Genomic DNA, 14,460 nt, shown 5'->3' with positions numbered 1-14,460 from the left:
TTGTATATATCAAAATGTGTGTGTGTGTGTTTGTCCGTATATATATATATATATATATATATATATACAAATATGACCATTGATTGGCTTTGTAAGAATCAAGTTGTTACATTCATTCAACACACGTTAGCTCACATTATATAAACACATAATATACATTATCAAAGTAATGAATATTTACATATGACAATCACAAAAAACACCAGATACAAATTTAGTTGAAAACTTAAAAAATATATTACTTTTTAACATTATTTATTACTTTTTTACTTTAAATGTTTTACGTGTATTATTTGATTTTGGTGAGACATATTATACAGACAAATATGACTACTGGTTGGCTTTCTGAGAGTCACCTTGCTACACTGATAAATTGCATTTTTATGTGTTAAAAGCAGATTATCAAAGTATTAAATATATACTGCATGTAAAACCACCTAGTATGAATTTAGCTGGAAAGATACATAATTATTTCCTATCCAAAAAAAACACACAGACATTACCTCTATGAGCTCAGGTCTGACGTTGATGGTGCGTAACCAGTCCTCCAGTCGTGGGTAGCTGTTCAGGGCTGGTGGCCTTTCTGTGTCTGGCACCTTCTGCTTACACTGCAGCTGTTTACAGATGTACTTCATGAGCTTGACCTGCAGGGGGCAGCAGAGCACAGAGCAGATGAGGGAGGGGCCATCAGGAGGGCGGGGTCTGTGATAGCTTCACATACAACCAAAGGACAATTTCACATACAGCTCAGTTTTTGAAGACAGAAATCTGTTACGTGAACATGACGGACGTCATAAGGGACACCAAGATGTGCACATATATACACAGTTATATTTAGATTTTATTGCAGGCTCCAATCGCATGGGTGTGAAATGGCTTAGTCCATCTGGCAAAAAAAGTTCTTCAATGGCATGTCATTAAATCATTTTATTTTTGCTTTGTAACCAGTTTTCCTCATTTACTGTTGTTCATGTATTTATGTACTTTAGTGTTTGTTTCTAGTGTATCTCCACAGACACTTATATATATGCTTACATATTTGTGTATTTTCATGTTATGGATATATGTATGCACAATCACGAGCACATATGTATGCTGTTTGTATTAGTTTGATGTAGTCATATACATTTTATATACATATTTTAATCAGTTTTTTCTATAATTTTGTGAAAATTAAATTGGTATATATATAAAACATACACACACACATATTATTTGTATAGTGCAAAAAAATGCATGTTCCTTCAGGATGGCAGTGTCTTTCTGGAATATAATTTAATTAAAGTCACAAATCCAAAGCTTTGCATTACTGCAGTGTCTCTAATCAGCCCAGCACCTGCAGGTCTGAGAAATAACATGGCATCAGAGCACACGCAGTTGGAAATCTGACTGGATTTTCTCTATTTTTTGTGCTCCCCTTCAGCAAACAGGGCTGTCAGCTATAAATAACTGTTATTATATGGAAGGGAGCTGCAGCCCTCCTCATGGGGGCGACTGCACTGCTGGCATGGCAACCGAGTGTCATCGGAACACTGCTCTGACGGTGGAAGTGTTCTGACATCACAGCTCCAGGAGACGCAGAGTTCACAAGGAGGCTAAGATGTCAGTCCGTCTCGTCGAACGTGGCCGTGGCCGTCTGGCTCCAGCTGCACATGCCACCATACGCAAAGGGCTGCAGGATTTTTCCCCATTCTGGCCTGTCCTGGATAATAAACATGCTCCTAAATCTTTCACAAACAAAGCTTGCTGGCTTACGCAGGAGGATTTTTCCAGCTCAGTGCCGGGTGCTGACCCATCTCAAATTCACCAATACACTCAAAAAAAAAAACACACCTATTCCCTCGTTCCCCCTATAAACAGCTTTCTGGATGGGCCGCATGGACACCTCAGCGGAGCAGAAACGCTGATTACGCATTGAAACAGAAAGAAGAGAAGGGGGGAGTATAGTGAGATAGAGATAGAGAGAACGAGGAGGTTGGGTGAGAGAAGGGCTCAACTGCTGTGACAGTTCAGGTCAGCGGTTCTCTGACGCACAGAGGCCTGTTACCATGAGGCCGATGGCCATAAAACGATTAATCCTTTCACACTTCACCTTCCGCAGCCCCCCATTCCACTGCTGCCACCTGCAATCACTGCTTTAATGAGAACAGCACGCTTATACGTGCGTTAAACATCAGCAGCCGGACACACTTCATCCCTCTATCATCATTACCAGGTACACCAACATATGCACACAAAATATATAAACTCATCCTTGCATAATCAAACTGATGTGTATATACTTATCTGCATGGTCAAAACTGACCTGTGTATTTTCAAACTGATGCCACAATCATATTCTGATGAGTGCTATTAAACGATTAATCGCTATTAATCGCATCCAAATAAGAGTTTTTGTTTACCTAATATATGTATGTTTACAGTGTATACTGTATGTATTATGTATACAAGTGCTGGTCATATAATTGGAATATCATCAAAAAGTTAATTTTACTAATTCCATTCAAAACGTGAAACTTGTATATTTTATTCATTTATTACACACAGATTGATATATTTCAAATGTTTAATTCTTTTAATTTTGATGTTTATAACTGACAACTAAGGAAAATCCTAAATTAAGTATCTCAGAAAATCTGAATATTGTGAAAAGGTTCAATATTGAAGACACCTGGTGCCACACTCTAATCAGCTAATTAACTCAAAACACCTGCAAAGGCCTTTAAATGCTCCCCCAGTCTAGTTCTGTAGGCTACACAATCATGGGGAAGACTGTTGACTCGACAGTTGTCCAAAAGACGACCATTGACACCTTGCACAAGGAGGGCAAGAGACAAAAGGTCATTGCAAAAGAGGCTGGCTGTTCACAGAGCTCTGTGTCCAAGCACAGTAATAGAGTGGCGAAGGGAAAGAAAAGATGTGGTCGAAAAAAAGTGTACAAGCAATAGGGATTACCACACCCTGGAGAGGATTGTGAAACAAAACTCATTCAAAAACGTGGGGGAGATTCACAAAGAGTGGACTGCAGCTGGAGTAAGTGCTTCAAGAACCACTACACACAGACTTATGCAAGACATGGGTTTCAGCTGTCGTATTCCTTGTGTCAAGCCACTCTTGAACAACAGACAGCGTCAGAAGCATCTCACTTCAAAAAGGACTGGACTGCTGCTGAGTGGTCCAAAGTTATGTTCTCTGATGAAAGTAAATTTTGCATTTTGGATATCAGGGTCTCAGAGTCTGGAGGAAGAGAGGAGATGCAAACAATCCACGTTGCTTGATGTCCAGTGTAAAGTTTCCACAGTCAATGATGGTTTGGGGTGTCATGTCATCTGCTGGTGTTGGTCCACTGTGATTTCTGAGGTCCAAAATCAACACAGCCGTTTACCAGGAAGTTTTAGAGCACTTCATGCTTCCTGCTGCGGACCAACTTTATGGAGATGCAGATTTCATTTTCCAAAAGGACTTGGCACCTGCACACAGTGCCAAAGCTACCAGTACCTTGTTTAAGGACCATGGTATCCCTGTTCTTAACTGGGAAGCAAACTCGCCTGACCTTAACCCCATAGAAAATCTATGGGGTATTGTGAAGAGGAAGATGCGATATGCCAGACCCAAGAATGCAGAAGAGCTGAAGGCCACTATCAGAGCAACCTGGGCTCTCATAACACCTGAGCAGTGACACAGACTGATCGACTCCATGCCACGCCGCATTGCTGCAGTAATTCAGGCAAAAGGGCCCCAACTAAGTATTGAGTGCTGTACATGCTCATACTTTTCATTTTCATACTTTTTAGTTGGCCAAGATTTCTAAAAATCCTTTCTTTATATTGGTCTTAAAGGGTTAGTTCATTGAAAAATGAAAATTATGTCATTAATAACTCACCCTCATGTTGTTCCAAACCAGTAAGACCTCCGTTCATCTTCGGGACACAGTTTAAGATATTTTAGATTTAGTCCGAGAGCTCTCAGTCCCTCCTTTGAAGCTGTGTGTACGGTATACTGTCCATGTCCAGAAAGATAATAAAAACATCTTCAAAGTAGTCCATGTGACATCAGAGGGTCAGTTAGAATTTTTTGAAGCATCAAAAATAAATTTTGGTACAAAAATAGCAAAAACTACAACTTTATTCAGCATTGTCTTCTCTTCCGTGTCTGTTGTGAGCGAGAAACACAAACAGTTCAATGATATCCGGTTCACGAACGAATCACTCGATGTAACGGGATCTTCTTGAACCAGTTCACCAAATCGAACTGAATCGTTTGAAACTGTTCTCGTCTCCAATACGCATTCATCCACAAATGACTTAAGCTGTTAACTTTTTTAATGTGGCTGACACTCCTTCTGAGTTATAAAAAAAAACAATATCCCAGAGTAATTCATGTACTCAAACAATACACTGACTGAACTGCTGTGAAGAGAGAACAGAAGATGAACACCGAGCCGAGCCAGATAACGAACAATAGACTGACTCGTTCTCGAGTCAAGAACCGTTTCTGTCGGACATGTCCGATTCGAGAACCGAGGAGCTGATGATACTGCGCATGTGTGATTCAGTGTGAAGCAGACCGACACACAGAGCGTCTGAACTGAACTGGTTGCGTCTGAACTGAACTGGTTCTTTTGGTGATTGATTCTGAACTGATTCTGAGCTAATGTTATGAGCGCGGGTAAACCGAAGGCTTGAATGAAGGGCAATCATCGCCAATGACGCCATTACGTTGAGTGCAAAAGAACCGGTGAACCGTTTTCTTCAGCCGGTTTATAGAATCGAAGTGTCCGGAAGAATCGGTTCACGGAAAAGAACCGAACTTCCCATCACTACTGGTGATCCGAAAACCGATGCAACCAGATCTTGACTCGAGAATGAGTCAATGTTTTGTTCATTATCTGGCTCGGCTCAGTGTTCATCTTCAGTTCTCTCTTCACAGCAGTTCAGTCAGTGTATTGTTTGAGTACATGATTTACTCCGGGATATTGGTTTGTTTGAACTCAGAGGGAGTGTCAGCCACATTAAACAAGTTAACAGCTTAAGTGATTTGTGGATTAATGCTTATTGGAGACGAGAACCGTTTCAAACGATTCAGTTCAATTTGGTGAACTGGTTCAAGAAGATCCGGTTACATCGAGTGATTCGTTTGCGAGATATAAGATATCATTGAACTGTTGTGTTTTGAACTCGCTCACAACAGACACGGAAGAGAAGACAATGCTGAATAAAGTCGTCGTTTTTGCTATTTTTGCACCAAAATGCATTTTCGATGCTTCAAAAAATTCTTACTGACCCTCTGATGTCACATGGAGTACTTTGATGATGTTTTTATTATTTTTCTGGACATGGACAGTATACTGTACACACAGTTTCAATGGAGGGACTGAGAGCTCTCGGACCAAATCTAAAATATCTGAAACTGTGCTCCAAAGATGAACGGAGGACTTACTGGTTTGGAACGACATGAGGGTGAGTTATTAATGACATAATTTTCATTTTTCGATGAACTAACCCTTTAAGTTATATTCTAATTTTCTGAGATAGTGAATTTGGGATTTTCCTTAGTTGTCAGTTATAATCATCAGAATTAAAAGAAAAAAACATTTGAAATATATCAGTCTGTGTGTAATGAATGAATATAATATACAAGTTTCACTTTTTGAATGGAATTAGTGAAATAAATCAACTTTTTGATGATATTCTAATTATATGACCAGCACCTGTATATAAACACACACACATACATCACATATTTAGAAAATATTTACATGTATATACATTTATATTCTTATATTTCATATTATACATAAATATGTTTAATACATAAACATAACATATTTTTCTTAAATATATACATGCATGGGTTTGTATTTATATATACATAATAAAAATACACAGTATTCACACATATAGTATGCAAACAAAAACCTTTATTTTGGATGCGATTAATCGCGATTAATGATTAAATCTTTATATACTTAAATGATGCTTACACACTTAAACTTATTCCTGCATACTCATACTAATCACTAAATACTCAAACAAATCATTATATAGTTAGAATTATGGCTGTACGATTATGACAAAAGTCATAACTGTCGATTATTCCCTTAAAATTGTAATTGCAATTAGTAATTACAATTATCACAATTAGCATTGAATGATGTTTATACCACCTGTTTGATGGAACTGCAAGCCATCTTTTTTTATGAAAATAAGTTGAATACAGTCAAACTAAAAAACTTGGCTTTTATATATATTAAGCCTCAAATGTCAGCTATACATTGGACTGTTTTATTCTTTAAATTATAATAAAAAGTATGCACAGTATTATATAAATTAAAACAATGGAAAAACCCTTATTTGTGGCATCTGTAATTGTAATCGTGATTAGAAATTTGATTAATAGTGCACTATTTAAAATGATGCCTACATACTTAAGCTGATCCTTGCATACTCAGACTGATCTGTATATACTTAAAATCATGCCCACATACTTGAACTGATCCCTGTATACTGAGACTGATCACTAAATACTCAAACTGATCCTTATATACTTCAAATTCTGCCTAAATACTTAAACAGATCTCTGCATACTCAGACCAATCACTAAATACTCAAACTAATCATTATATACTTAACATGGTGCCCATATACTTAGACTAATCGCTTGCATACACAGACTAATCACTATATACCCAAACTAATCCTTACACCCTTCACACAATCAAACTATTCCCAAATACTCACAAATTCAAACCAATTCCAAAATACTTAATATCCAAACTGATTCTTACATACTCAAATGTAAGTCCATATAACTCATAATGATCGATATATATTCAAACAGATCTACTTTTATATAAATCCCTCATATTTTCAAAATGATATATACAATTTTCAAATCGTTACCCGTTATTCCAAATGATCCCTACACTCTCAAACAGATCCTTACTTGCTCAAACTACACTCCATTTGTGCTCTGTTTAAAGGCCTTTGCGTTAATGCATTGATCAGATCTTTGTACTGGGGAATTTCTGGCTGAAAGTTCTCAGTCTTTATCTCCATTACGTACCCGGCCACACATCCCTGAGAGAAACCAGTACCTCAACAGGTGAATCAGAGCTTCAATGACAACCTCTCAAGAGCCATCAGCTTACAAATGCTCTCGATTTTGTACACATATTCGCACACACATATTTGAGTAAATAAGTAAAAGACCTTGAGTACACTGTCATGGCAGACGCCAACAAAGAAACTGCGCACTGCAGGCAAGCAACTTGTAACAGATGCCAGAACAAACACCAGCTGAGGTCAGGGGTCACAGCCGTAGGAGGACAGGGAACCGAAAACACCTTGTGGGAGGTCAGAGGCAATTAAAGCTCCGTTGCTAACAGCCGAATGCTAATTACACAGAGGACAGTGAGCACTCCACTCAATAAAGCTCAACTACCATTCAAAAGCTTTTATCCATTGCAGTCAATAGGAAAATTTGTGTCAAGTGCTTGAGGTCTGAGTTTTTAACAGCGCTCAGATTTCAGCATTAATAAAAAAGCTTCACAACTGTTTAACAGCACAAGGTCTCGTCGATGCTCACATACCGCACACAGAACAAACCTGAACCAATTCAATAAGCTAAATAGCTCTATTTTATAGCCATTATCAAGTTTCTGAATCTAGCTATTGGGCCTGTTGGTACAGTACTTGCAACTAGTACTAAGCTACTTCCTACAGTAACACAAGCAACTGGTATTTTACTGCAGATTCTTCTACGCTAACATTAAGGAAACATCATGCTTTGATTCTGCAAAGATGCATTCAATTCTATTAAATTCTATTTCAATAATATTACATTTATAATACTAATATTTCTGCTTCATATAAATGCTGTTCTTTTGAACTTTCTATTAATCAAATAATCATTAAAATGGAAAAAGGTATTTTAAATTGTAATAATATTTCACAATATTGTTTTACACAACTCTTACTATATTTTTTTTATCAAATAAATGCAGCCTCGCTGAGCAAACGTGACAGAAAATAGTGTTAGAAATAATGAAAAAAGTATAGAAAAATATTATTTCTCATTTATATTAATTAATAAAATTAAGCTAATGAAGAGCCATCAATTGTTTTACCTTCTAGAATATCTAGGTCAAAGCTTTTGGTGGTTTTGATGTGGTCTCGAGTTGGCCACCTTGGACAAGCTGGGTAGAACTGGTAAATCACCCTTGAAATAACAACAAAACAACTACCACATCCTATAAAACCGCTTGACTAGTATATTTAAATAGGTACAATAAGAGAAGTCCATGACTATTATTTGAACATGTGCTCGTAAGAACGTCACGATTCTTGAACTAATCGTGGTGTCCACCATAACGGCCACTGCATTGGCATGATTCCTTGTTTTCTAGTCTCACAGCTCTGAGGAAAGCAGAGAAACACCCACTTTCATGTTCTTTTGTTGGTTTGTCTCTGTGAACATTGATTTTGGGGCTTGGCCAAAGCTAGAGATGAACAGGATGATTCTTCGCTGTCGGTGTGGAAGTTAAGGCCGCAGTGGCTTAAAGCCGGCGGAGACAGATTTTTCTCAGACCAAACAACAAAGCCCACCATCTCAACTCCTCTCATCTTAACACAGGGGATTCTAGCGAAGCTAAACACTTCATTTATGTGGGCTGTGTTATTTCTGAAAGCAGATTTCAAGTTGAGTATTGCAATAAAGTTGCAACTGCCATTGAGATGAATGGGAATGCTAACAGTTACCGTTACTTTCTCCAGTTAATATAGAGCTCAACTGAAATGTCTTTGTACTGAATCTACTTCACTAAAATTGTCTAGCAGGATAAAATCTCTCTGTATTATAGTCTCATCAGTTTAATTTCTCGTATTCATTACACATGCATGCATGACCCAGATTGAATGTTTTGGGAATTTTTCTGTTCCAACCTGTTGTTCCAACCTGACCAGGTCCTGAGCCTGTGCTGCTGTCTCTGCACAAACACACACACACACACACACACACACAAACACACACACACACACACACACACTCATCACTGATAACAATACACTGGTGAAAGCGTGACGTCAGGTTTCCTAGCAACTACACTCCTGGGTCGTCAGTAAGGTTTTTTTTTTTTTTTCAGAGTGGTATTTTCCCACAGACAGAAAAACATGGTGAATACTAGACATCTCTACACAGAATGGAACAATCATCTAGTCATAATCTACAGATCTGCGTTCAGGACATTCTCAGAGATCTATTGAATCAACTTCTTCTGATTTTGTTGTATCATCACAAATAATATGCTAATATTTTTATCTTATTGAAACATTTTTGGACATGTATTGCTCAGAAGTTGCTCTTTTATGGTTAAGGAGTTCTGTCATCATTTACTCACTTTCATGTAATTCTAATTTCCTGTATGACTTTCTTCAGTGGAAAAGAAAAAGTTTTTGTCCAAACAGTGTTGTTCTGGACCCAATCGATTTTTTAATTGCATGGCTGAAAAATTGTCTTGTAAAAATATCTTGTTTTGTGTTTCCGCTGAAGTCTTCAACCGGTTTGTATGGACAAAATAAAAACCTTAAACATTTTTCAAAACACCTTGTTCTATATTTATAATTACCTATCAACTTTGTCTTGGATAATCAATGATATTCTCAGAAATACTACTATTTCTTAGTAGAAATAATGAAAAAAGTATAGAAAAATATTATTTCTCATATATATTAATTAATAAAATTTTCATTTATATACATTATGCATATATACTTATAAAACCTTTACTTATGTACCATGTGTTTTAATTTATTTATTTATTTATTGGGTAGTTGCTCAAAAGAAGAGGTTTTTAATCTTACTGAGGAATATCTGGGGCAACCTGTTCTCAGACAGCAACAAAATGTTGGGAACAAACTAAAATAAAGCCAAACTCACGTGCATTGCAACAAAAGCACCTCCAAATCACTGCACGATGTCATTTCACATTTTAAATAAACCACAATCTATAACTGAATTATTTAAATACTATGTTAATCTACACTGGTGGTATTCATGTGGGGTGGCATTACACCTGCCCGACTTCAGATGAGGGTAAACACAGGGACAAGGCTGCCATGACAACGGCTCAGTGAGGTCAGCAGAAAAGAGTCCAACAATGTAGTCACAGAAACAAGCTGTGAGGTAACCGCCTAGTCCACACTGATTAGCATGTCTCTATGCAATTTCACCTGTCACCCTGGTATAATGTGCTTAATGCCAATCCCTGCTTACGAGTTGTCCACAGGCCTCAACTTCTTGCAGGATACAGAGGAGGTTAATGCCGACCTCAGACAATCCCCAACCCTAGACACACAAGAGATTTACAAAAACCTGCAGCTAATCCCAGCACTGCTTCACAGACGTTTACACATGCAAAGTGTCATGTCACACGTGGGTCGTGTATCTGTGCATGCTGACACTCCCAGCACGTATCTCTCATAAGATACAGAAGTATTATAGAGCATGTATTAGTGATTCATTGTAGAAGAAATAAACATAAACAGACTTTTTCACCCATTCCAAGCAGCTCAAAGAGAACACAAGTTTGAGCACTTGGCTTAGTTATTAATGACACAAATTACACATTTTCAGTGTTTTTTGTTTTGCTTTGTTTTTTAAATACAATTAAACAGAAAATGGAGATTTACTGGATGTTGGAAAAAAATAGTTAGTATACGTACACTGCATTTAAGTAGATATCCAAAGATTAAGTAATGTTCTAAACAATTGTGAGCATATTTAATTATATGACATTATATCTTATATAATAATGTCTAATAATTTACCTAAAAATTATACAAATGTATTAAAATATTTTATCGAATGTAGAAAATATAAAATGTATACATTATAGTGCTGCGCAACCATTAAATTTTTTAATTGCGATTAATCTTATTATTGTCTGCAATTAATCGCATTGTTATGCACAAAACAAATAATGCATTCAAAATTACTGTATTGTGCACTTTTTATCATTTAAAAGTAGGCCTACTGCTATATGAACAAGTGTAACAACATTTGCTTTGCAAACACTTTAAACAAATAAGGTGCTTTTTTCCAGCAGTGCTCCTTTTACATGGTAGCAGTTAAAATATTTATTGTAGCCTAAATCTCAACTTATAACATTAATGTAATTAAATTAAATATAAAACAAGCTATTTGTCACTGTCAGGACATTAAAGTTTTTATAGAAAATATTTTACAGTTTGTTATACGTGCTGCATGAACTTCCTATTTCCAACGAATAGTCATGATTACGAGCTTGTTGCATTCTTTTCTGTTAAAAATAACAGTGGTCAGTGGTTTGTAAATGTTGATGCTTGGCCTACATAATTTAATCGAGGTATCCCCTCCTGTGACGCATGATTTTTCTGTATGTGTATTCAGAGCTAGTGAGCAACGGACTTTCATAATAATGAAAAATTCCTTAACACAGTGTTGCTGTTAATCAATTATTGCGTTAACGCGATAATAATGCGATAATAATGTGTTAACGTGCCCAGCCATATATAATATATATATATATATAATCACTCACAAAATGAATATTTTACACACGTTTTATTTCATTTCATTTTACTGTTCTTGGCAGAGGTGTCAAGTAACAAAGTACAAATACTTCGTTACCTTACATAAGTAGAAATTTGGGGTATCTATACTTTACTTGAGTAATTGTTTTCCAGCCGACTTTTTACTTCTACTCCTTACATTTTCACTCAAGTATCTGTACTTTCTACTCCTTACATTTTAAAAATAGGTTCGTTACTGCTATTTCATTCAAAATGTTCAAAATCGCACTAGATTATTATTAATATTAATGGCAAACTGATATTTCCCACTGACACACTACAGTAAAAGATATAAATAAATGGCTTAAAACCCTTTTTGGGGTGAAAATACTAATGTGCCTAAGACTTTTGCACAGTACTGTACTTTACAAACGACATTGTTGCTGCTTTATAAAGAATGAGCATACAGTCATTCACAGAACTGATTAAAGACAGTGACAGACAGCACTCATCTTAACTAAATATCAGAGAGATTGACAGAGATACAGTAGAAACATTATGTGTGGTTTTGTATGAAATGATGACCCAGATTATGAAGTACATTTATTAGCCTTAGAGTAAGGGAAGCACAACCTGAGAAATGAGAGCATCCAAGGTGAAAGCTATGGATTTATTTTAAATATTTGTAATGTTCTTTAATGTTATCCATAGTTTTTTCGGTTCAGCCACCGTTTGGGCACCGATACCGTTTTAAACGTATCGAAAAGGCACTGGACCCTACTTAAAAGTTATTATTTCTCACTGGCTCATTTACCAAATGGGTGCTTTCTCTTCGTCCTCCGCAAATTAAGCTGCTGTAGGTAGTTCGGTAACAAGACGTTTTAATAAATTATCGTTTGCGATTGACGACGCGATTGACAATGTTGTGATAAGTAGGCTGTACCAACTTTGTAACTCATTACCCCCCACACTGGACATAGCAGACGTACGTATGTACCAAATACAGGAAGATATCAATCAAGAAGGTATCAGAATTTTTAGTCATTTTTAGTTTTTGATTAATCACTTGGATTAATCATTCGTTTTGACAGCACTATAATGTTTAATGTAAATAGACAACCATACAAGGGTAATTGTTTCTTAGCCTGCACCAATGTTCTTGTCCTTTGCCCTCGCAGATTCCTGCAGCTAAACTTGGATGTACATTTACATTCCATTAAAGGTAATTGATGACATGCCTCTGAAGTTTGACTTTTTGCACCATAACAATACTTATAGGCAACTAGTCATCACATCTCTAGTCCTTTAATATATTTGCATTGTACTAAAGTGCGTTCATTTTCAATGGGCATATATGCGGCTGAAACAGGTAGCCTAGTGCATTCCCAATTTTTCTACATGAACATTATAATATAACATTATAGTCATTGTGGCCTATGGCCTTTAGAAAAATGTTTTTTTGAGGAGGTGGGGTAGTGCACAATAGGCCCCTGAGGTGCGGCCTAAGCTTTTGTTCTTAATGGCATTTTTTTTTCTTACATTACTTTTACTTTTATACTTTAAGTAGTTTTTTAAACCAGTACTTTCACACTTTTACTTGAGTAAAAAGCTTGAGTTGATACTTCAACTTCTACAAAAGTCTTTTTAAACCCTAGTATCTATACTTCTACTTGAGTAATGAATGCCAATACTTTTGACACCACTGGTTCTTGGCCATTTCTAAGTCTAACAAATCTCCGGTTGGAAAACTACATAAAAAACACCAAGCAGCACCCATTCAACACTAAAGATGGTATCAAACACTTGTTGGCATACACTTCAAGCTGAACTGTGTGTGCACTAAAACAAAACCCCTTGTGGGAATAATGTAACTGAGGACTAGAGTTCATGGCTCTGGATCTTGACCTGTCCAACAAATACAGATGCAAACAGGTCAGATCTTCACCTCTGACCCTCCAAACCTAGAGGAAATGAGGATGGCAGTTTGAAAATGTTCCTTATTAATGATATGGTTTATAAATACCAAAAATAGCGACAATCTTGCCATCAAAGGGCATTATCTGACTGAACGATCTGCATCTACACTGTTTACATGTTTGCTGCCAGCCATGATGACACCTCCTCATCAGGCCTCAGTGACGCAGCTCGGATGCACTGGAGAATATCTGCCACGAGTAGTGATGGAACATCTCTTACCTGCTCTGCTTGGCTGAATATGTTGCCCCCCCTCCCCATTCCTGGTCTATTGGGAGCCCTCAAACAGTCGCGAGCTGATTGGCTGGGCACTCTCCCTCTCCCCTCCCCACTCTCATGCTCTTCACGTCATTATTTTCTTATTTAACAACCAACCCTGAAAATGCGTAGGGAGGAAGACATCTAAATATAGCCACAGCCACGACAGCACACGACACAAATGTACTGCAAAACTCTCTCAAACATCACTGCGGGGGGTGGGGGGGGCAGACTGATGAGGGCTTTAACAGCTGACCGCTCGAGTCTGCAGAACAGGCACCCTCTGGAGCCAAACTAGCTCTTCTTTTTTTTACCATTAACAAACTCGTTTATCCATAAGATAGATTGAGGGTCTCTGCATATAAGTAGGTCATGAGACGGCATCTCACGCTGTCAGAATCAAACATCACAGTTCATCAAAATCTGCACATTCTAAAGATGTGAGGAGATACACGAATCTCGCTCTGGAGGACAAATGCAATACCACAGCAGCTGGGGAAACAACTGGTGCAGGACTAACATTCCCACGTCTTGAGAAAAGGCATGGGTGCAAGCTGATTTGGTTTGATTTGATCAGTAAAGATGATTTCAAATGCTATAGCAAAATTGACATGTTTCTAGATCAATGTCCAGAAGAATGGAACACAATTACAATAACATAGCAGGTTATCATTAACTA

The 14,460-nt window shown here is 37.2% G+C and overlaps 1 protein-coding gene across 2 annotated transcripts in view; it reads right to left on the bottom strand.

Annotated features, from left to right (window-relative positions):
- Positions 1-14,460, bottom strand: part of LOC132132482 (kinase suppressor of Ras 1-like) — a 33,234-nt gene that overhangs the window by 11,782 nt on the left and 6,992 nt on the right. For both annotated transcript variants that reach the window (XM_059544874.1, XM_059544873.1), the window contains exon 2: positions 504-644. In XM_059544874.1, the coding sequence (XP_059400857.1) occupies positions 504-635 (132 nt within the window). In that variant the 5' untranslated portion in view covers positions 636-644. The remainder of the gene's footprint in view (positions 1-503; positions 645-14,460) is intronic.

The sequence above is a fragment of the Carassius carassius genome, chromosome 49 (genome assembly GCF_963082965.1).
Source record: "Carassius carassius chromosome 49, fCarCar2.1, whole genome shotgun sequence".
NCBI lineage: Eukaryota > Metazoa > Chordata > Actinopteri > Cypriniformes > Cyprinidae > Carassius > Carassius carassius.
Note: the sequence above shows the minus strand (reverse complement) of the source record. Positions and strands in the feature narration are given on the sequence as shown.